Source organism: Misgurnus anguillicaudatus, chromosome 1, assembly GCF_027580225.2.
Source record: "Misgurnus anguillicaudatus chromosome 1, ASM2758022v2, whole genome shotgun sequence".
NCBI lineage: Eukaryota > Metazoa > Chordata > Actinopteri > Cypriniformes > Cobitidae > Misgurnus > Misgurnus anguillicaudatus.
The window spans coordinates 18,764,787-18,790,182 of NC_073337.2; the positions used below are offsets into that span (position 1 = coordinate 18,764,787).

General features: G+C 39.8%; 1 protein-coding gene across 1 annotated transcript in view; it reads right to left on the minus strand.

Annotated features, from left to right (window-relative positions):
* LOC129432814 (uncharacterized) overlaps window positions 1–22,076 on the minus strand; it is a 76,678-nt gene extending 54,602 nt beyond the window's left edge. Inside the window, exons 1-6 of the mRNA XM_073874546.1 lie at window positions 21,767–22,076; window positions 21,084–21,667; window positions 19,904–20,369; window positions 19,372–19,710; window positions 19,026–19,292; window positions 15,321–15,417 (exon numbers count right to left, since the gene is read on the minus strand). Of these exons, the coding sequence (XP_073730647.1) occupies window positions 15,321–15,417; window positions 19,026–19,292; window positions 19,372–19,710; window positions 19,904–20,369; window positions 21,084–21,667; window positions 21,767–22,076 (2,063 nt within the window). The remainder of the gene's footprint in view (window positions 1–15,320; window positions 15,418–19,025; window positions 19,293–19,371; window positions 19,711–19,903; window positions 20,370–21,083; window positions 21,668–21,766) is intronic.
* Between the last annotated feature and the right edge of the window lie 3,320 nt (window positions 22,077–25,396).

Here is a 25,396-nt window from a genome sequence, read left to right on the forward strand (position 1 = left end):
ACAAAACAATTTAGAGAGCCTAATGTTAATTAAAACTGCCAAGACAGGTCGTATTGAAGAGAGCCTTGCTGGGAGAAGCCTCACTTCATGTTTGTTGTTCATGCCAACAATGTTAATAAAATTATGCATTCAGTGGCACTCATAATTTCTCCCATTTTCACCAGAAAAAAATTGGCTAGTGGAAATTCTGCTTGGCTGGTAACTTAAAAAAGTCCCACCCACTAATCTGTAATAGGTCTGTAGCGTGAGTGGGTCCGACTCATAGTGTCCCTTTAAAATATATTTAAATTTAAAAGATATTTGAAGGCGCTAATACAGTCCTACACAAATTATGTACTGTTATAAATAAAAAGCATTACAGACAAGTGTAATCACAATAATTTAATTTAATTAAATTATATTTTTTATTATTATAAAATTAAATAATTATTCAAAATTATTTAATTTTATAATAAGGAAAATTTGTTAATTCAAGTTAAAACGAGGATCTGCTGCAGCTGTGGTCCTCTCTGGAGTATAAGGGGTGGTTTCACAATACAGCTGAGCAGTGTTCTAGATTAGTGGAAGTGGCTTGCAGGGCTGTGCATTGTGAGAGTTGTAGTTTTCCATACAAATGCACCCTAATGGCACGTTCTGCCTTTTCTCTGTCAATTAGGCACCAAATTCTATATTTATGTTTCATTTTGACTACAAATATGACCCACTTTCAAAAAAGATTAATTTCCAATGGGTAAAGCTTTCCGTTAAAAGCTATATTGTTTCTATTGTTACAAAAAGTGTAATTTGTGTTGATTTTGTGCATATAAGCAACAACACAAGTTGTGTTAAAAGTAAGAAATAACACAAAGATGTGTTTAGTTTGGGACAATGCATTTAGTGTGATGTCCAAAAACTAACACTGATTGTGTTGTTTTTAAGATATCCATTTTAAGATTGCAGTGTGGTTTTAAAGCACTTCGGTTGGAACAAAATGAGATAACAAGGGTTGCTTGTTATTGGTGACAAAATCATAAATGTTTTCAATAATCTCAACACAAAGTCTAATCACTGAATTCATGTTCTACCAACTGTGTGATGCTCCAGTGAGATCAAACAATATTTTTAAACATCCATACACACTGTTTATTTACTCACCCTCAGGCCATATGATATGTAGGTGACATTTTTTCTTCAGAAGAACAATAAAGAAGATATTTTGTCCTCTCTGATTTATAGAATACTAGTCAAATGTTTCCACCACTTTAAGAGTTCAAAAAGCAGATATATCCAATACAGAAGTAATCATCACATATAAATAGACAACCTCAGATAGTCTGCTTGTGTTTCCTTTTACTTCAAGCAATGAAGTTGAAAAATGAAACAGGAAAGGAAACCATAATGGTGACTGTAAATTAATTTTATAATTTTACAGTAAACAACACTTTGGAATTTTTTTATGCTACCCTATTGTGTGCAAAAAAAAAAATTATCATACAAAAAACTTGTCATCCATGTTAAAAAAATAACTGCAAGCAAGTTGCAATTGTATGTTTTAAACAGAGATGGTGATAGAAATGCAAATGTTAGATTGCAGCTTTCAACTCTGCTTATAGGTTTAACTTTTTAAGACTCAGTAGGGTGGAGCCCTATAGACGGATTTTGCTGTGATATTGTCATGTACTCACTGTTTACATAGATGGGTAATGACAAACAAGATTATCATTATTGAAGCTCCAATAGCAGCTCCAATCAGCACAGAGAAAACACTGATACCTGCTGAGTAATATGATAACATGTATTACCTTAAAGCTTTAACTACACAATACAAATATTAAAGCAAATAATTATGTAAAAATATTACACTGAAATAAAATAGTCCCTGACTGACTGTGAACAATGTTGACGTTGCTGAGGGTGCTGCCAGCTTTCGACAAAGCTAATGATGACTCATCTGTCCTGTGTGAAACTTAGTTTTGCATATAAATGTTTTCCGAGCATTTCTGTGGTTAGCACATAGTTTTGTGCTGTAAGCAAAAATAGGTCATCATGCTTTAAAGAGAGAAGTTTGTGGTAGGGTTTATATTTTAAGGACATTCATGCGCCTCTGACCAGTTCTTTTTCTAAACTTCAAAAACTAAATTCAAATTACTGACTACTAAAGTTTTTAAAATAAATCATTAGAGAAGTTTAATATTTCTACATGTTTATACAGATGACTTACTTGTCTTCTGAGGACTGAAAACCATTTGAATCTGTTGACTGGCATTGCCGTGAGTGTTGTTGGTGACACACTGCAGAGTGTCTGTGTGTGTAAGTGACTGATGAAGAGAAATGAAGCTCCTCAAGTCTGTGCTGCTCAATCGCTCCTCAATGATGAATATGTTTGTAGACTTACTGACAGGACGTCCATGAATCGTTATAGAATCATTATCTTACCAAAGAATCAATATTTTGCCATGCAACAAGAGTTCAGATTAATTTTATGGCCATGTTCACTGTGAGATCATCATGTAAAAGTCTAAAATATTGATCAAGATTTGGATGCATAAATAAATAACTGGAAAAATGGGAAATATAAAACACTTTTGAAACAACTTAAAGCTTTATTTTAAAAAAAATAAAATAAAGCTTAAAGCGTGCAAATGTGCAAAAAGTATCCGAGTTGCATAGTGTATAGGACATTTTGGTTATTTAAGTAGCCTGTATTTAATTTTTTTTATTATTTATATAATGACGGAGATGACAGAGAATTGTTATACCGTAACAACAGGAAAGCAATTTTTACATTGTGTTCATTGTGTACATACATATGCCACAATCACCCATGTGTATTGAGGTATTGGGGACAGATGTGGCAACGTGCCCAAGAAGTAGCCTGTATTTTAAATTGTACAAGCTATATATTTAAATTAAGACTGTGACCCTGTGGTTTACAATTTTCCATCAGTGCTTCTGCAGCCGTGCAGCAATCCTTTACATGCCAGGGTCTATTTTTGCTGTGATGCACGCATGCACAAACTGAAATAAAGTGATAGCGCATGTTTAGTGGTAAAAATTTCACAGATTGACAAAAAATTCAGCAACTTTACCAGAAAATGCATATAAAAAATGTACTACACATTTTACTTTCATTTTGTTTCTTTAAACCTGGGATTAGACAGATTAAGTCAACTTTTAACAATTCTTTTAATTTAACCATTGTTTCATTGTACTAGTCTTTACTAGAGCTTTTATTTGTAGTAAAACAACAGTAACACAAATTTACTACAGTCTTAATACAATAACCATGCATTTGTAGTAAAACTATGGTAATACAAATTGGGACAAACGATTAGTCATCCAGTGCAGTACTAGTAAGTGTGCTCTCTATTCAAGTTACTTTGTTTTTCTGCTTTCTTGACTCTTTACCTGGTGTTTAATTATTTAAACTTTTACTTGTTTTTTAATATGGTTGACTTACTGCTAAGTAGTTGCATTTGCTTGTGTAGTGTTTATTAGCATATGTAAGCGTGTTTGCTAGCTGCTGTAGGCTAACAGCTTGCTTTGACTGCTCATTTGTGTTTCACTTAAAGCGATGTTTCATTACGGGTGTCTGTGACATCATTTAGCCTTTTGTTGTGCCAATTGTAAAGCCTTGCCCAGCTGTTTTCAATCAGCTGTTGTTAACACACACATTTAAGCAGGGCCCCAGCGCTGGCACATCAGCGGTAGCATCAGCCCTCGTGTGCAGCCCTCCTCGTGTGAAGACCTTCAAGTGTAAGGACCATCAAGTCAACCAATGCGACTCAAGACCTTTAAGTGTAAAGACCACTGACTCAACCTGTGCGACTCAAGACCTTCAAGTGTAAAGACCATCGACTCAACCTGTGTGACTCAAGACCTTCAAGTGTAAAGACCATCGACTCAACCTGTGCGACTCAAGACCTTCAAGTGTAAAGACCATCGACTCAACCTGTGACTCAAGACCTTCAATTGTAAAAATAAATTAACTCAACCTGTGTGACTCAAGACCTTCAAGTGTAAAGACAAATTAACTCAACCTGTGTGACTCAAGACCTTCAAGTGTAAAGACCATCAACTCAACTCAACTCAATCTATTTGTTTCTAATTCTGTTTACATTTTTCCTTTCAAATAACTATGTGTTTCCAGTAGATTCCTGTCATTCCACTTTGCGCTCCATCCACACCTCACCTTCTACACCTCTGTGTTTCTCTGTGGGGCTCTGGAACTGCCAGTCAGCTGTCAACAAATCCGACTTCATCCATCCCTTTGTAACACAGTCGCCCTCAACATCATAGCTCTTACAGAGACATGGATTCGCCCAGAGGACACAGCCCCTGCTGCTCTCTCCTCAAACTACTCATTCTCTCACTCTGGAGGCACAGGATTGCTTGTTAACAATAGCTGGAAGTACACTCCACTTACTTCACTATGCACAAATAGCACTTTTGAATATCATGCTGTTAACATCACCTATCCTACTCCGATTCATGTTGTTGGGGTTTACCGTCCCCCAGGACTTTGTAGAGGAACTTAATATGCTTTACCTGAGGATGGCAGCCCTCTCGTAGTACTCAGTGACTTTAACATCTACTGTACCTGGAGAAGCCCTACGCTGTGGACTTCCACACACTCACCTCCCAATTTGATCTTAATCGCCTCTCCACCACTGCCACTCACAGGTCAGGTAACCAGCTTGATCTCATCTTCACCTGCAGCTGTTTTATGGACAATTTTAAGGTTCTGACCATTTTTTCATTACCTCTGACATGAACCTGTCTGCATCCTACACACCCATACCGTCTTTAGTACATTTCAGGCTTAACCTTCGCTCTCTATCCCCCTGTACCCTTTTCAGTGAGGTGGCATTCTCTCTTCCATCTCACTTTCTGTCTTAGATACTGACGCTGCAACTAACACTTTATAGTTCTACACTAACGTCATGTTTAGATTCTCTTTCAGGGCTGGAGACTTACATGTTGCATTGGTTGCACTGGTGCGCCTAACTTTTTTTAGGTGCACCAGCGCAAAATTTAGGCGCACCTAAGTTTTTCATTGCAATAACGCCATATGGTCACTTTTTTATCGCGGTCCATAACTTATGATTTTTAAACAAGAATAAGGTATTTGAAGCACAATTATACATAAAACAGAAAAATAAAGTGGTTAAAGTGATTCACAGAACTGAAATTGAACATTTTAAACTAAAACACTAAGCAAAATAAAACACTTCCAAATAAAAATGCTTGTGCTTAAATTGCTTCAATCCACTGAAATTGAACATTTCAAGTAAAATAAAACATTTTAAAAATAAAAAGTTTTAATTTTTAAAGAGCTTCACTGAACTGAGACCTAACATCATGTCCCAAACTCTCATAGCAGGTCTCCCCTTGCTGTTTCATACCCCTCAGATGGCCAACACCTGTAATTTGGCCTTCTTGCACTTTGGCCTTGGCTGACCAGCTTGCCACACTCTCCCTAGCATCAAAATCCTCCAAACTGGGCCCCTCAACACTAGTTCTTATCAGATCTTTCACTGTGCCTGTGTGAAGCGATGCTCTAGCTTCTGTGAAGAGAATCCTCTCTCACAAACTGCAGATGAAACATGGAGGACCAGCAGAATCTGGACAAGGTGCAGTATGTTCTGAAAAATATACAAAACACATTCTCATTGGGATGTAAGCTGTCAAAGTTGTTTTGATGACAAAGTTGACATTGATATTGATATAAAAATGTCATTTAAAAGAAAAAGAGCAATGCATCAAAGCCAATGTTACTACTAATATTTCACATGCCCAAGAAAAAAATCCAGTCTACTATCACTTTTAATATTGAAAATAAGTAATTGTAGGTGTGTTTCCCCAAATCAGTTTTTGAAAAAATCATTGACAATTAAAGAGTAAATATCCTGGACTTTTTATTAAACATTAAGAAGTTTTAATCAGGACTGAGGTTGATTAACAGATTATGCAAAAACATTTGAAACCAAATATTTATCTGATTTTTACAGCAGTTTAATTTAGTGGATGTTTTCTTCACGAACATAACGAAAGGGTTGTGAATTTGCCCACAGCGTATTGTTGAGTTTTTAAAATAATTTCAAAGCATTTTCCCAAAATATGTCTCAAAATAAGATTTTTCACAAAAAATCATTTCATTTTCTGAAACCCAGACAAAGTTGTGGCCAAATTAAGACTCAACAGCACCCCATAGTGGACGAAAACATCCCCAACATGCCTCTGGGCATGCATGTGCATGGAGAACCCAATAAGTGCCACTGGCTACACAAATGGTAACATTGCCAGCACGCTGACAAGAGACTTCCGCTATTGCACGTTGGCCAATAATGCTAATAATTGCCCTCAAAGGTGATCTGTATACTTGTTTTATCCTAATATGGTTGCGTTGGGGGACACATTGGTAGAAAGGCTAAGATTGTTGATTTCATCAAAATGTACATTATCTTTATAGTAGTTCTACCCAGACGGGTAGTCTTGCTATTCTACAAAAATAAAGCGTATACATGTAGTAAAAATAGTAATAGAAGTTACTTCTATACTTATTTTTAGGAAAGTTTTACTTTACTGTATTTTACCAATCCAAAATACAAGGTAAAAAGAAATACTATAAATTATTTTCTCAGGATGTTTTGATTATGGTGGCAACGTAGAATCTACAAGTAATCACAGTCCAAATTGTGTTTTAATAAGTGAGAATGTGTTCAGAGTTTCGCAAAAAGAGTGTTTCAGATTTGCGCACAGTGTATAACTGCCTTAACTTGTTTAAGGTTTTGCAGAAATAGTCATTTATTTGATAAATTAGCTTAGGCTATTAAGAATCTGGTTCAGAGAATTTAGTGTTTAAGCAATTCAGAAAAACTTTAACAGTTTTTTTTTGACACTAGAGGGTGTATCAGCTGTATTAAGCTGTATTTGGTGAGGCTGAGAAGCATTTCTTAGAGTGCACTGTAAAAACATATTCCTGTCCTCAGCAAATGTAGCTAAAAAAATTACAGATTTTACTCATAAATTTATGAGTAAAGTGAGTACAGTTTACTTAATTTATTGCTATGCTTATTACAAAATATATTACATTTTATGTTTACTTAAATTAATGAACAACACAACAAGTAATTTTGAGTAAAGTTAAGAATAATATAAAGCTACATCAGTATATTTAATATACCGACACACCATTGAGTGACAGTTCACCAGACATTCATCCATGGCCGGCCCTGGGCATAGGCGGAATAGGCAAATGCTAAGGGCGCCACCGACCCCTTGGGGTGTCCGTGCGCCCAAATAATTTTTTTAAATATATGTATAAACATTTAACTATAAATATTACATTTTGCACAAGAAAACATCAGTTATTAATGAATTATTAGTAGCATAGTATCTCGGAAGATCATGCTTGTTAAATAGGTCTGTGGCTATACTCCACTGAAGCGGCAGTTTAAAATATAAACCCAGAATTCAGCGAACGTCAAGAACAAGAAAACGGAAAAAACAATCAGACCGAGACACAGAATTTACATAATGTTACACAGACCATGTTTAAATTTCAATGTGCTGAAGACGCGCTCGGACGGAGTACTGGTGGCAGCACAGATATTTACGTGCAACCTATTGGAAACTATTATTCGTTATTATATAATTATTATTCGTTATTTTACTTTATTACTTCCACTTAAGAAGATGTCATGGTCTTGTCAGACATCTGTGCTAGAGTAAGGTCTGAGTGCATCTGACAGGACCATGACAGTATTATGTTCTGTGTGGGGAACATGTGGAGTCATATTGTGTGTGTGGCTTCCACATGTTCCCAGTGTCTTGACCCTGTCGGGATCTTGCCAGACCTTAGTATAGGTTCAGGTCTATGTTCTGAGGGCAAGGTCATGGCAGCATTGTGGTCTGTGTGGGAACACGTGTTTTCACATTATGTTTTTGTGTCACGTGTTCCCAGTGTCTCGTCACTTTTACCCTACTCCCTTATGTACTCGTGTCTTACGTAATTAATTATGTTCACCTGTTCCCCATTGATGTGGTGTCTTTATTATGCCCTCTCGTTCTCTGTCGTGTGCGCGTGCGTTGTCAAAGTTGTTTAGCTCTGTGTTCATGTATTTCGTGTTGAAGAGCTGTTCCTGTTGTTCCCGTGTTTTGGTTTGTGTTTTACCACAGTCTTTAGTTTCATCATCTGTTTTACCCCCACGTGGGTGTTTCTGTTTTGTATTAATAAAATCATAGTTTATTGTTGTATATCGTGTCTGCGTTTGGATTCTCCTTTAGTTTTCCTTTTTCGGTGTATACACACCGTGACAGAAGAGTTCTGCACTTTTTATTTCAATATTTCTCTTTATATAAATATTATTTTGTACTTAAATTTATTATTTCGTTATTTTACTAACCCAACGAACTCATTTCCGATAGGTTGCACGTAAGGGGAAAAGTATAGCTTTCTTCCACTTGAGAAGAGTTGTGCACTTTTAAACTTTAAAAAAAAAAATCTCTTTACAAAATTTTTTTTTCTTCTATTTAAAAGCTATAGTTTTGATATTTTACTAACCCAACTAATGACTCCTCCCCTTTACAGCAGCATCTGTTCATATGTGCCCCCAGTACTCTGTCTGAGCGCGTCTTCAGCACCGCGGGGAGCAGCCAGCCCTCCAATGTGCAGCTTATTAATACCAGACAAAGTGAACAAGTTACTATTTCTGTCCAGAAACATTGAAATTTAAACATGGTCCGTGTAACATAATTTAAATCCCGCGTCTCGGTCTGATTGTTGTTTCCGTTTTCTTGTTCTTGACGTCCGCTAAATTCTGGGTTTATATTTTAAACTGCCGCTTCAGTGCAGTATAGCCACAGTATGCATGCGTGCCTGTGTTTCCAAAATATTTTCAAAACAAAGAAAAACAAGACAAAGCTGTGCAGTTTGTTTCTGCGTAAGTTTATGAACAAAATGATTGGAATTGTGATTCTGTGATTCTGTGATTCTAAAGGGCACCAGGTGAAATCTTGCCTAGGGCAGCAAATTGGCCAGGGCCGGCCCTGCATTCATCCATTTGTCTTATCCTGCGCATGCTTTGAATTGTATGCATATGATCAATTGATTGGTCGTGGGGTAACTTAAAACAAATTGTGAACCACTGGTGCTGTGTATTTACTGCAACAACAGCAGTAGTTCTAAGTAAATTCAAAATGCTTCCCTCTACAGGTCAAAATATAAATTCACTGTAGAGTTAAAGGCGGAGTGCACAACGTTTGAAAGCCAATGTTGATATTTGAAATTACCTAACCAAACACGCCCCTACCCCAATAGAATCTGGACCACCTTTTGATAGACCCACCCCACACGCAACAATGTCGGTTAGAAGACTTCACACATTTTACTGCTGATTGGATACAAGTGTGTTTTGGTAGTCGGCCCAACTCCCTTTTTCAAAGCGTTTTCAGAAATTGTGCACCCCGCCTTAAGGGAATTCTGTAGCACAGCCAAAAAATGTATTAACAGAATATTAGTAACAAAACAAAATCAATGTTTCGCTATATTTGAGGACGAATAGTGAGGTGTTACAGCCAGATTGTCATCTGCTTACCGTTTAATGCGAGTAATGTTTTTTTGTGTGTTATTACATTAATATAAATATAAAGAGAACACTTTCTGTTATTATAAACAGAAAATTGTTTTTTAGCAAAGCTAGTGATGATACTTCCTCGTTGCTACTACTTTCTGTGTTTTGCAGACACATCTTTTTCCAGGGTACTATATGTTGGTTTGTGCTAAAAGCTAAAATGCAACGTCTGACAGCTTCACACTTTAAAGAGAGAAGATAACACCAAAATGTGTGAAGTGAGGAACAAGAAAGCGTTTATATTCAAAGCTTATTCACGTGCATTGATCATTTCTTTCTCTTACCTACAAGAAATCCAAATAAACTAGATTACTAAAGATTTTCAAATGAATAATTAGTGAAGTTTAATTTCTCCACAGCGGCTGCCCTCCAAAAAAACAATCTCAGAAGTCGTTTGTGCCAACAGCTTAACTTACTTTTCTAGAAAAGTGCCCTCTATGGCTGCCAGCAGCATGATCTGTGGTTAGCTTTTAAGTTTGTTTGCTTTGCAGTATGTCAGATGAAGATGCATTTAATTGTCTGCATGTAAGAGAAGATAGTTTCATAAACATAATTTTTTTTATACTTTATTATGTATGTAACACCCCTACTCTAAACCTAGTACCACAACCATATAAAACACAACACAAGTAAAAAGAAAAGTCATGCGTATTTGTTTGCTTAGATTGAGGAAAAACAACAGTATTACAAACAACCTGTGTTGCAAACCTTGTGCACTGAAGCCATAAGATTTAGGTGTAAATTAAGGGGCCGATCACACCAAACGCGTTTATGGCAGTTGCCTTTTTGAAGTATTTTTTTATGGGCAGTGAGCGTTATGCTGTTTATGCATGCATGTCGTTTTTTGCCACCTAACGCACCACGCGTTTTTGAAGGAGTGCTCAGAGCAGAAATATGCCTGCCGTCATTCGTGTTTTTCCATTGTCCAATTGAATGAGGGGAGAGGCGGGCCATTTACAGTTGCTTGGATCAACCAGAGACTGCAGTCACTCACTGGCTGTTTCTCAATTCAAGAACGCAAAGGACGGACTTGCCAGGCGACCTTGGAAGAATGAACTCAGAAGGTCCCGAGAACACAGAATGCACTTGTGAGAATTGAGATGTGTACGATCTTCCTGTTGGTCACCTGACCTCTGCCATTGTTTTGCCGCAATGACTTTTGTGGTGTAAGCGACTTCAGCATGCAAGTCTGCACTCGATGCATCCTCGATATCAAGAACACATCCGGGTATTTTCATGCGTCCTCTGTACTTGCGTTCTTGAGAATTGGAATTGAACTTTGACGGTTAATGATGACATAGAGCGAGAACACAAGGATGCAAGATCGCTGAAGAACGTATAGTGAGAAACAACCCTGTCTCCTGCGTGTTTTGTGTAACCTAGAACTAAAGTAAAGCAGCCTATCTCAGTCCTGCAATGGGAACATTAACATCACATAACGTGTCATTTGAAAAAAAAACTCAAAACAGATGTTTTTCTGACATACAAATAACAATCATAACTGTCATGTGACTGATCACTTTGACATAATGCTAATGCAGTTTATATAAACAACAACAACAAAATTCACAGAAGTTCACAGAAGTCTCTTTATTCAAGTATTGGCTAAGATCAATAAAGAAATCAGAAGGTGGACTCTTTAATGACAAAACAATAAAAATATTGTTCATATAAAAATGTCACATTACATTTTTTTTAAGTACAACTTGTAAGTAGCCTACAACATTCAAAATCAGAAAGCATTTAAACAAGAGTATTGATTTTTTTTACATTGAACATAAAGAACTGTATGTATCACAAATACTAATAATTATGTGCATGAATGCATTGTCACTGACATTTACAGTTTACTAACATCTATTTGTTGATGCCAGATCCCAGTGTGATAACAGCTGTAGGGCATAGTACAGTACATAACATTTTTCAGCCTGAATGTAGACATTTGCAACATTTAATCATGGCATTTTTAAGTTTTTACAGCTACAAAAATAAATGACAACACACTAACCCGTGTTGTTTTTGGCAGCCCTTTTAGTTTTCGTTTTAGTCTTAGTCTTTTGGACGAAAATGCTTTTAGTTTTAGTCACATTTTAGTCACTTGTAAAATTTATAGTTTTAGTCAAGTTTTAGTCGACGAAAACGCAAAAAGGTTTTAGTCAAGTTTTAGTCGACGAAAACGCAAAAAGGTTTTAGTCAAGTTTAAGTCAATTTTAGTAAAAAAAGTATTTTTTAACCAATGAATTTAGGTTAAAAAGTGTGGTGTATTTAATACAATTAAAATGTGCATTAAGGTTGTTCCTGAGGGCTTGCCGTTGTTTTAGTCGGTGTGCCTTCTGCACATGTCATAAGAAAAAGTTATGAATAAAAAAGTTGAGCCTAATATACCCTCATGTTGAGTTTGTGTGTTACGCTGAGACTTCGCCTCTAAAGTTGAGAAACGCGTGCCTTGCCTTATTTAAATACACCACAAAAAGTATTGGAAAAGGGCTTAGGTTTGACAAGTGAACATGTAAAACCTTAAGCTTACCATGAAATGTGTCACAAAACGATTGTCGAGTAAAATTGAATTTATATGATATGTTAACAGCGTGACTTGTTAGTTACCTTAAAAAAATATTAGCGTGATGAGCCTTTAGGTGCCGCCTGAGATTGGTGGTATTCTTCCCACCTAGTTTGTGGCCACATTTACCGTTGTCTCCCAATATGCATTCCGTTTTTCTGTCTGATGGATTATACTGAAAGTATGTCCATAAATCATCTCGTCGTTTCCGTTTATTGGCGTCACCACTACGGTCCTTCGAACGCCCCACAGCCGCAGGTGTGGTGTTGTTTGAAATCGGGTGCGCGTGCGCGGCATGGCGGCAGCCGGGTGGTGGGCGTGAGCGTGAGTGAGACTTTGTTGACCCAAAACAAGGATAGAAAGTGGCAGCATTGCTGATACTTTTGAGCTAAAAACAGACATATTTCACGCAAAATAGGCAGAAATGACATGCATTATGAACGTCAGACTTATAATCATTTTCGTTCCGTCTCATTTCGTCAACGAAAACTCGAAAGCGTCTCGTCATGTTTCGTCACCTTAGAGACATTTTTAGCTAGTCATCGTCGCGTTAGCGTCATAAAAAATATGTGCGTCAACGAAATAATTTCGTTATCGTCATCGTTGACGAAAACAACACTGACACTAACAGTGAAATAGTACAACTAAATATTTTTATTTTGTATTAATTTGTAGTATATATTTAACTTTTTTAGATGTGCCAATTTATATCATGTAACGGTAACACTTTACAATAAGGTTCATTAGTTAATATTAGTTAATGTATTAACTAACATGAACAAACTATGAGCAATACATTTGTTACAGTATGTATTAATCTTTGTTAACGTTAGTTAATTTAAATAACAAAATTTTAATAAAAGTATTAGTAATTGTTGAAATTAACATTAACAAAGATGAATGAATGCTGTATAAGTGCAGTTCATTATTAGTTCATGTTAATTAATGTAGTTAACTAATGTTAACTAATGAACCTTATAAGTGTTACCCATGTAACTTTAGTTGTTTAAATGATATTGTGCTGCGTTGCTTTTTGAAGCATGGTAAAGATATATATGCTAAAGACATTCGTTTTTTTTTTGTATATGCTAATGACTACTCTTACTGTATTTATTATTTGAATTAACAAAACCTGTTCTGTTTAATCAGTGTTAAATCAATCAAACACCTGTATTACTGACAACATAACCATACATACCAACATCTGCTTTTGTTAATAGACATCCGCTGTTTTCTTAAAGCTGACTTTTAATTTACTTACAAGAAAGACATTAGTAATTCTCCAAAATTGCTTGGATTTATACTGAGATGTAAGATCAGCGTTGTCATATTAGATTAAGCTAAAGTCTATTAGCTACACAAGTACAGATGCAGAAATATAGGCAATAATATATAATTGCATATTTGTAAAATTCTAGTTTGTGCTGCTGTCAAAATACAATTATAAATGATAAAAATAGCATATTTCCATTCTCACACATACTATAGTTGTGTGATTTTGGTGTTTTTTAGAAAATGTGTGACATAAAACATTCTAAAACTTAAAATTTGAATTAGACAAAACATATTAAATTATACAATACATTGATGTTGTTTAGTAGACTTATTTTTCTGAGTTTTAATTACACAGAATTTATGATAAGGTAGTGTATTTTATAAAATATTATAAAATCGGGCCCCATGCACCATCTTCCCTGCTGAAAAAAACAGCATCACACCAGCATGGACCAGCATGGGAATTACGCTGGTCTATGCTGGTTTAGCTGGTGGTCACCAGCATCCCAGCACCAAAACACAACATATGCTGGTATGACCAGCATGGGATGCTGGTGCTAATGCTGGTTTGGTGCTGGTTTAGCTGGTGCTAATGCTGGTGCTGTTGCTGGTTTGATGCTGGTTTAGCTGGTGTTCACTAGCAAACCAGCACCAAAACACAACATATGCTGGTCTTGCTAGTATGCTGTTTTTTTTCAGCAGGGTTGCGGCCCCTAGTTTGATAACCACTGCTTTAATGTATTTGCATTGTAATATGCGTTAATTTTTAATGGGCATAAATGATGCTGAAACAGATAGCCTAGTTCAAAGTTTAGCTCCAGCTCTAATCAAGCAGACCTGAACAACTAAAAAAAAAATGATCAGGGTTTGTGTCAAAATCTGCAGGACATCGATACTCCAGGACTGACGTTGCCTACCCCTGGCCTAGTGCATCCCAAATATTTTAATATTAACATTTTAATATAACACTATAGTTATTATGGCCTTTAGAAACTTTTTTTTATGAGATAGGGTAGTGCACAATAGGCACCTGTGGCTCGGCCTAGGCTTTTTTCCTAAATGGGATTTTCCCATACATAAATTTTTACTTTTATACTTTAAGTAGTTTTGAAACCAGTACTTTTAAACTTTAAACAAGCTTGAGTTGATACTTCAAGTTCTACAGAGTATTTTTAAATCCTAGTATCTATACTTCTACCTGAGTAATGAATATGAATACTTTTGACACCACTGTAAGTAATATACATATTAGTCCTGTCAACACGTCGATATTATACGTTTCAGTGTGTATGAAAACATAAGTAAATGCATGTGTGGTACAATCACAATTTACGTAAAACACCACACATATTCTTATGAGATCATAGATGTGGTCTTGCATGTTGAGAGTGCTGGTATTTCCAAAGATGTGAACGTCACAGTTTTTCACTTCTGCGATGTAGACAAATACTAACGTCAAAGCTGCATTGTTGCATGAAAGTGGAATTGATAGTAAGTTGTATTCATTACTAATTTAAATAAATTAATTTATATACAGAGGGACACATCTGATGTAATTACCCAATGCTTAGATGTTGTTTATTGTGTGTCATCTTTCTTAATATTCAAAGTCTCATATTCAGACACTGGAGCAGAGAGCTGAAGAGAAGCATATGTGCCTGCATCATTGTAAACCTGAAAACAAAAACAATCTCAAACATCATCATCACTTTCGTTATCATCTACTATAGTAAAACATCACAAACTCACCTTCAGCATTCTGCTCAATCTGGAAGAAAGTAAATCAAGTTATTAATATCCTGCAGAACACAGTATCACTAACTCCTGTTAATCTTTATCTATATAAATGGATTGATAAGTCAATAACTTACTGTCTAATTCTGTAAAGTGCAAATCCAACAGTCAGAGCATACAGGATAAGAATCAGTGTTAAGATGATCAGAAGTGGAGTCAATGTCTGTTGACAATCTAAAATCAAACAACATATAAAGTCAAACACACCTATTGGTTCATATGGCAGCATATTCAAAAAGTAATAATATAGAATATGGATGCCATTGACAAGTGACTCTATTAACAGGAACGAATTCCCTGGGTTCAAAGGGGTGCCCTGCATATTATAAGCAAGGGTGATAGTGTCTACTATCCAATGGGACATCCACTGCTTGGTGACAGCTTTCTCTCTCTGCTGACCACCGTAACAGACAAAGAGCTGGTCTGAGGTCCTAAAGCTTTGCGTCTGGTCCACATAGAGGTGCAGTGGGCATACGGAACATAACAAAGCCATGGTTGGGTCTGCCTCCTCCGGCGACAACACTTGCAAGTTCACCACCTGGTCTCTGAAATGAGTGTTGGGAACTTTGGGCACGTAGCCTGGCCTGGGTCTTTGCATTACACTAGAGACAGCAGATCCAAACTGAAGGCACGGATCATTGACTGAAAATGCATTGAGGTCTCCTACCCTCTTAATGGAGGCCAATGTGAGTAGCGTCAAAGTTTTCATAGAGAGAAACTTCAGACTCGCTGACCGCAGAGGATCGAATGGGGGGCCTTCCAGCACCATGGACAGGTCCCAAGGGATAGAGGGAGGGCACAAAGGGTGTAGCCTAACAAGGTTGTGCTGGCCTACTGACCTGCCATTTATCGGGGTATGGTGAGTGGATGTCGTGGCAACATCTACCTTAATAGTGGAGGGTGACAGGCTACCGTCTAAGCGATGCTGGAGATATAAAAGCACAACACTGATGGGAAATTCTCGGGGGACTTCTCGCTGAGAACACCTAACAACAAACAGGTTCCATTTTAGCGAGTAAGCGTGTCTCATGGATGACGCTCGCACTGCAGCAATGGCGTTAGATACTGCTTGTGGTTAATCTCTCAGAACCACCACGTCGAAAGGGACCATATGTGGAGGTCGGGGCGTGGGTGCCATAAACGTGCCCCCTCCTTAAGAAAAAAAGATCCTTCCTCAGGGGAATCCACCAGGGAGGGGCTGTCGCTAGGAGCATGAGTTCAGGAAACCAGTTCCTGGTGGGCCAATAGGAGCAACCATTAAGATGTTCTCCTCGTCCTCCCTGACTTTGCACAGAGTCTGTGCGAGAAGGCTCACTGGAGGAAAAACGCATATTTGCGCAAATCCATTACGCAGGTGTAATGGTTACACAGTGCATGCCGGTGTGCCACGCTCTCCTTGGGACTCGGTCGTGAAGCCAACCCTGCAGCGGTCTCATATGGAGCAGCCGGAGTGGTGTCACAGCCGCTGCTGCTGCTGCCATATGTCCCAGGAGCCTCTGAAATTGTTTGCCTTTGAGAGACTTGAAACACATCAGAGTTAATTGTACACACGCTTCTGTTGCCAGCTGTTAGTTCAATCAAATTTAGTTCCATACCATGAAAAGAAATCCTCTGCACAGTGCAAAGTTTGCTCTCCTCCCTTTGACCCAAAGACGCAAACAAGCGAGATGCTGAAGCATTAAGTCTCTGTGTTCGCACAGCGTCTGCCGAGAATAAGCTGTTACAAGCCAATCGTCAAGATAAGCCAGAATGCGAACACTGTCTCCACTACTTTCATGAAGACAAGGGGAGAGAGACAGCCCGAATGGTAAAACTTGAACTGATATGCCATCCCCTCAAACCCAAAGGGGAGAAACGGCCTGTATCGAGGGAGAATGGACACAAGAAAGTATGCATCTTATAGGTCTACGGCTGCAAACCAATCTTGGGGCGAATGGATTGGAAAATACTCTTTTGCATTATAACCTAGAATGGCATTTTTAGAAGTGCACGATTCAGTACACGCAAATCCAAGATTGGACGTAACTTACCAGTTTTCTTGAAAAGCGCCATAACAGAAACAAACTGACCTTTTGAGAGTGATCCCCTGCATCTCCAGGTTGCCCCTCTCAGGGCCGCTTGGATATTTGTTCACCTACACAGGTGGTGGGCAGGGCAAGCTTGCTACGGCAGGTTCCTCAGCGCCACCTGGAGGAACTATAGTAGCCGTAAAAGGAAGCCATCAGTGGGGGCAGGCTGAGGCGGCAGCGTAGATGGACCTAGGCGGCATGACAGCCTGGTGCTTGGTCTGCTTGGTGGTCGAGAACTGAAAAGCACTCGACCGCGTCACTGAAAAGGACAGTCTGCACATTCAGGAGGTGATTCTTATCAACCTCCTTCATGTCCGCGAGACACAGCCCTCAAATGCGGTCCTTGACCAGTAGTGTGGACATAGCACGACCAACAGCCTGGGGGTGACCTTGGATGCTTGGAGGGTCAGGTCAGTAGCTGCATGTAGGTCTGAAAAGAGTTGTGACCTTCCTTGTGCAAATCCATCAGATCCTTAACCTGACGTACCTGCAGCAACGCCATGGCATGCAGTGCAGAGGCCGCCTCCCCGTGAACCTAATACACATACGTTGTTAGTTCAGAAGACTGTTACTGGTCAGCGAGGCAAGGGAAGTTTTATCTGTCCAGGTGGCTGGGGTGGCTGGATGCAGCTGCATCTCAACCAACCCCTCCAGTGTCGGACATCACCACACCTTCAGCAGCCCTGCGAATCGAGAGAGGTAAGGGATGGGGCTGGAAAAGGTCTGAGAAGAGAACAGAGTTATCCATGACCTTGGGGAAGAAAGGTACTGGAGGTAAGTGTTAAGATGCACAAGCAGCTCCGAGTACCAATCGTAAGGGCAGGGCGGTTCGGGTGGGGGAGGTTGAGTCCGCCCGAGGGAGCATGGCGGTCATCTCAGGGTCTAACTCGGGCTGCGCTACCTGGCCCGAAGGGCCTCTGATGCAGCGGCAGGCATGGGGGGACCAACAGATACCAGAGGTGTCGTAGAACACAAGCCAACCATCTCCATCGGAACTGCTGCTTATTGCAGTTCAATGCTGAGTAGGAGGATGTACACCGACTGAGTAGTCACTGAGCAGTGACCGACTGAAAGGGAACCATTTTATGGACTGGTAAATGGACTGCATTTATATAGCGCTTGCATAGACCAATGGCCATCCAAAGCGCTTTACAATTTTTGCCTCACATTCACCCATTCACTCACACATTCATACACCAACGGCGGTGTCAGCCATGCAAGGTGCCATCCAGCTCGTCGGGAGCAGCTGGGGTTAGGTGTCTTGCTCAAGGACACCACGACACTTGGTCAGGTGGAGCCGGGGATTGAACCACCAACCTTTCGATTTGTAGACAACCTACATGAACCACTCAACCACTGCCGCCCCAAATGTGGGCGAGACACTTTTAAAGAATGTTTACTGTCTCTGTTTCAGCACATTTGTCTGTTCACTTATCAGAGCAACTTTCACTTTGCTTATTCAGAGTCCTTATAAATTTAAATACATACCGTATATGTATGTATAAGTATAATGTCTGAAAACTGTTACAACAGCAGCAAGTTGTTTAGATAAGCCCTTAGTTTCTCTAACAACCACCTAGTGTAAACATACACAAAATAGAGCTTTTAAAAAAATAAAGTTTTAATAAGTTATCAATATAAACATGTAATGTGCTGTTGTGTTCTTGTGCTCTAGCTGGTATAACACAAAGAAAATAGACAGTTAATACTCACACTGAATGTCCAACAACACTGATGTGTTTTGGGTACCATGTTGGTTTTTGGTTTGACAGTAGTAGCGTCCTGTGTATGTACGATCAGTCACATTGAAGGTTAGATTATATCCAGTCTGCAGCTCCTCCAGCTGTCCTTCATTCTCTCTGTACCAGGTGTAGTTGAGCACTGCTGGATTTCCATTACTGCTGCATCTCAAAGTTACTGAACTACTCTCCAGTACAGAGTTAGATGGAAACACAGACACTGATGTGTCTTTAGGAGCATCTGAGGAGAAAAAAAGTCAGAGCATCACTATGTAATATACAATGATATGATCAACAACTTCAAAGTGATTTACTCTTACACTGAACACGTAATGTGATTTTGCTCTTTGCTGTTGTGTTCCTCTGCTGTAGCTGGTAGGTTATAGTGCAGATGAAAGTGACTCCATGTCGAAGGTGAGTAGCAGTGAAGTTCAGATCAGAGATGATCTCAGTTTGATTCTGTTGATCCAGCTGTAGTCTGCTGTTCTCATTGAGATGGAGTCTGTTAGTGGAGCTCCATGTGAGAGTTGGTGGAGAAGAGGAGCAGAGAGTCTTAGCAGAGCAGCGCAAACACATAGAGCTCCCCTCTAACACCTCCTCATGAACCTCAACCTCCATCTGATCCTTAAACATCTGAACTGTTGGTTTGGGGGGAGAGTCTGAAATGCACATAGATATATTTGCAGTGTCAACAGAAGGTCACAAAGATTTTTTTTTTGTTGTGTTCATAGATTTTTATTTATTACTCAAATTAATCATTCTGTATTTTTATTTCATTGGCAAAAACAGATTTTGTTGCACTGTACGTGTTTGCAGTTGTAATGAACACTAATTTTCAGTCATGTCACTCACCGATCACATCTATTGAAACAGTTTTTTGTCTATAGGTATATATCAGTGGTCCATTTCCCTCAATCCTAAAGTTAAATCTGCCCTTGTGATTTAAAGTAACGTCATAAAAAATGGTAGTGCAGTCCTTGTCTTTTAATTTTCCAGTTATGTTCCCCTTATATAGGTTTTCAGGCCTATTGGAGTCAAGCACTCTGTTTGGTTCACAACCATCTTTAAACCACACTCCTGCAGCACTGTCAGTGAGATATTTGTTATATGTGTTATTAATAGTAAATGTGCAGTTTATGGTCACACAGGATCCTCTCAGAGCTTCAATCTTCTCTGGCAGACTAATGCTCCAATCTCCACACCGAACACCTACAATACAAACATGATGATTATGTTTATTATTAAGGATGTATTTATAAACACAAACACAATGTTTCAACACAATGGGGTGGTTTCCCAGACAGGGCTTAGATAAGTCCTAAACTAAAATAAATGTAAGAGCTGAAAACAACGACATATCTTTAAATACATCAAAGGACGAGGAGGCTGAGAGCTGAAGGAAGAATCCCCCGACCGGTTCAGCACAGTGATGCGAAGATCGTCCTTAGAGTGTCAGGTTTTGCAGAACACAAACCCAAATGCAGACAATGATAGAAAAATATTAGACTTTATTTAACAAAACAGAAAAACAAAACCCACAAGGGGGCAAAATGAAACACTAGCAAGATAAACAATACACTGAATAAACTAGACTAGACTTAAAAACACTACACAGAACACTAACTACAAATGTACAAGACTAGACTAGGTATTTTGAGGGACAACGTACTCACAGGAAAATTGACAATGGACAACCAACGAACACCAAACACACTGACATTAAATAGGAGAACTAATGAGGGGAACAGGTGAAAATAATAACAGGTAAGGGAGCGGGTAAAAAGTGACGGGACAAAGAAACACGTGGCCTGATAATGAATAATCCCTAGCCACGTGTTCCCACACAAAACATGGTACTGTCAGAACCCTGTCACAATGAACTAGATGTTATACAAGACAAGATCTTGACAGGATCCTGACAGTACCCCTCCCCTTAGGAGCGGCTACCAGACGTTCCTCAGGGGAACACTAGACAAGGGACATAACAGATTGCATACAAGACAAAACCCAATGAAACAAGACAAATAACAACAATGGCAAAAATGAATAACAATAAATGGGATGGGGTGGGACTGGGCGGGGAAGGAGTCCTAGGTCCAGGTGGTATTGGCGAGGGCTGTGGACGAGGAGAACGGGTAGCCTTGGTAGGGGTCTTTAGAACAGGCTTGGGTGTAGACACACAAGGGACAGTTCCAGGGAGGACAAACTGAGACAGGGCAGCAACAGAAGTGATAGGGGAAACAGACAGGGTCGGGGCAGAGTTCCATGGGGCAGGCAAAGAAGCAGGATGAGGCGAACCAGGGCTGGTAGGTAAGGGAAGAAAGTTCAGGGACGACATGGAGACAGTGGCAGGGGACCAGACAGACGAACAAGACGATGGTGCAGGGGAGGAAGCAGCTGATTGAGTCAGTGAGACAGGAACAATGGTGGGAGGCCAAAGGTGACTGGCTGGAGAGCCGAGACAGGGGAGGCTGCAGCTGACTGCACTGACAACTGTGGCGGCTGTGGCTGCGCTGGCTGTGCTGGCTGCGCCGACTGTGGCTGCGCTGGCTGCGCCGACTGTGGCTGCGCCGGCTGTGGCGGAGGGTGCTCCGGCTGTGGCGGAGGCAACAAGGGCTGTGGCAAAGGCAACAAGGGCTGTGACTGTGGTGCAGAGGTAGGGATCTCAGAAGCTAGCTGGGGGTTTCAACACAGACCCAGGAGAAGACAAAGGACAGGAAGCTCCCTTCTTCCTCTTCTTTCTCCTAGGTCGCGGGGCAGAGAGTGACAAAACTGTGGCAAGAGAGGTGGGCACTGCGGTGGGCGTGACATGCTCAGTGGAGGACCTCTCAGACGCCGAATCCCACGAGACCTTCCGGTCGCGTTTTCCCCGCAGGCTAACGACTGGAGACGAGTCTTCGGGGGCTGAAACAGGGAGCACCGAGCTCTCCCGCGTCATCACTCCAACGACTTGACCCTCCGGGATAGATGGCAAAGGGATTGGGGGAGCGGCCTCGGCTGAGACCCTGGGCTGAGGTCGATTCATGACATAGTTGATCATTTCAATTAAGCCATGGGGTCTCAGCATGCAAAGCTCGTTGGGTCTGAGGGGTTAATTGAGGCCACTATTAAAAATTGTCTTGAGTTCCACCCAGTCTAACCCGGTATTCTCCATAGCCTGCAAAAACTCATCCACAAAGACGCTGCTCCTTCTTCCCCACTGATGACAACTGTGCAATAATTGAACTCGACGGGCTCTGTCTGCTGGGTTCTGCTTTGGCTTGTCCATCTGTCAGGTTTTGCAGAACACAAACCCAAATGCAGACAATGATAGAAAAATACTAGACTTTATTTAACAAAACAGAAAAACAAAACCCACAAGGGGGCAAAATGAAACACAAGCAAGATAAACAATACACTGATTAAACTAGACTAGACTCAAAAACACTACGTAAAAAACAAGACTAGGTATTTCAAGGGACAACGTACTCACAGGAAAATTGACAATGGACGAGCAACGAACACCAAACACACTGACATTAAATAGGAGAACTAATGAGGGGAACAGGTGAAAATAATAACAAGTAAGGGAGCGGGTAAAAAGTGACGAGACAAGGAAAACACGTGGCCTGACAATAAATAATCCCTAGCCACGTGTTCCCACACAAAACATGGTACTGTCAGAACCCGGTCACAATGAATTAGATGGAATACAAGACAAGACCTTGACAGGATCCTGACATAGAGAGCTTCTCAACCGCACTGTGGTGCCGTTCAGCACTGTCAGGGCGCGGGCGTCGTTCTCGTAGAAACGACAACCATCTCCGCAAATCCAAGAGGGTCATGCTCTCGCAGTGAGAACAAGAACCCCCCACGAACACTGCCTACGCGTGCTCGATGCCCAAACATGAAAGACAGTGCTCGTGACCGTCCTTAGGACCCATGTACTTCCCACATCCAAGTCTACACGGACGAAAAGCCATCCTGAAAAGGACGCTGATCTCTGGATATACGAGAGAGTGGCTGTCTTTAACAAGACACAAAGCTCTCTGTATCACTCTTTCAGGGAAAATCACTCTTATAGGTGCTCAGTTGATGATGCACACAGGGAAAGGCACCACAAACACTGGAACTCAAAATAATAAAGAAGAGCAGTGGAAACTGCAAGCGTCTGCTGTGGTACTGCTTGTCCAACCAACTTCAGCAACCGTTCCCAGAAGAGCAGAGTAAGTAGCTTCTCAGTAGCAGATACAGCCGGCTTTCGAAGCAAAAAAGCCAATTTGGTATTCTGCCCCTGCTTATATACGCACATGGCGGGGCGGCACCAGCATTATGCAAATACCTGCATGCCAAGTTCATTGGCGTTTTAGTAGTTACTCGAAGTAGATTGGTCTCTCTAAGCGAGTTTCCAGTTCGTCGGTCACGACGTGAAGTCGTAGTGACCGACTGAAAGGGAACTGAACAAAACGAATTCATGCCACAATGCAAGAGGAACTAAGTAAAATAAACTGTGAATTCTCACACTTAATGTATAGCAACACTTACTCTATGTGTTTTTAGATACAGTATCATGTTGGTTAAAAGCTTAACAGTGGTTGAGTCATTTGCTCCAGCTGTCATCCATTTGAATGCATCCAGCAAACACGATTAGATTCAGCTTTAATTATTTTACACAAATATTTATGAAGCATTGCTGAAAGAGTCTGTAAGAATCTAAAACATTTATAAAGCTTAACATTGCAACTATTCTGGTCAGATATGCTCCTGAAATTTAGTCTGTATGCACAAAATGTAAAGAGCTGATGGGAGAAGATGAAAAATAACAGCTAATATGACTCTTGGAGTTGGAGATGGTGAATGTCCATCCATTAACGTAAAAGAAGGCTTAAAGTTTTCAGAGAGACTTTAAGTGGATCAGCTATAAAAATGGCTCAATGCACTGCATGCACTTTAAAGCATGTGGGACAGCTACCCAGTCTCCTGAGGTTGCGTATAAATAGCACGAAGTGTAAAACTCGTGCAATACATACGCCAAATTCCACTTTGGCGTGCATATGATACGCAAGTCCTTCCCATTCACTTAAACGGGCATCTTTTTTTGTCGTTTTATTTATTGGTTTCTCAATTTTTTTCTGTTTTTTAAACCATTTTCACTTGGGTTTAGGGTTAGATTTTAGATTTGCTTAATGAGGTTATTTAATATACAGGTTTCTCCATGTTTTTGTCCATATTTAAGCCATGGTCGCTTGGGGTTAGAGTTGGGGTTTGGGTTAGGATGTCATTTTTATATAACAAAAAGTTGTTCTAACCCTAAACCCAAGCGAAAATGGTAAAAAATAGCAAAAAAATTGGGAAACCAATAAAAAAAAACGACAAAAAAAGATGCCCCGTTTAAGTGAATGGGAAGGACTTGCGTATCATATGCACGCCAAAGTGGAATTTGGCGTATGTATTGCACGAGTTTTACACTTCGTGCTATTTATACGCATTTTCAGGAGACTGGGCTGGGGACAGAGGTTACAGTTTTCACTGCGTTCGCCACTTAATCCACAAATTTTAACCAAAAAATTACATTTTGGGGAAAAACTCGATTGCTGAAGCTTTTCATTGTCAAATCATTACCACAGGGCATATTTCTGGTCTCTGTTGAGAAATCAATGTGAAAGTGACTTAAACTACAGACTTCTTTTATTTAAAAACAACACAACCACTGGGTCTTTTCTGGCATCCTATAGGCAGGATTTGACATAGATAATGATCATAGACTGTAAAATGTATGGACGTAGTGCCTGACGTCACCTGTAGGTTTGTGAAGAGCTTTTTTGAAGATGAAAGTAGGTTGTGCCTGCCATCTTGGCAACGTGTTGCCGTGCAACACTCATGGATAACCGTAAAGGTGGGATGTGGGTGGAGGTGAGGTGCCTGGTTTCTAAAACCATGCATGTCTAGCTTGACGGTAGTGACAATAGTTGCAGTTCTCATATAACTAAAGTGACCATGGTCATACATTTGCAGAACTTTAGGGCTTAATATAATTTAAACATATAAGTTACAAAAGTTATCCCCCTCTCAGTTGCCATGAAGGACAAAACTAGATATACAGACCAAAAACACTTTTTCCACCAGGCTGTAACCATATTTATTTCTCCTGTAAAATTGGGCATTTTAACATGGAGGTCTGTGGGATTGACTCCCTTTTGGAGCCAGCCTCTAGCTGCCAGTCGATGAATTGCAGTTTAAGTCACTTTCACGTTGGCTTCACAACAATGACCAGAAAATTGCCCCTTGGTAATGATATGACCATGAGAAGCTTCAACAATCGAACCTGCATCTGAACTGCACCTCCCCAAACCCAAATGTAAACCA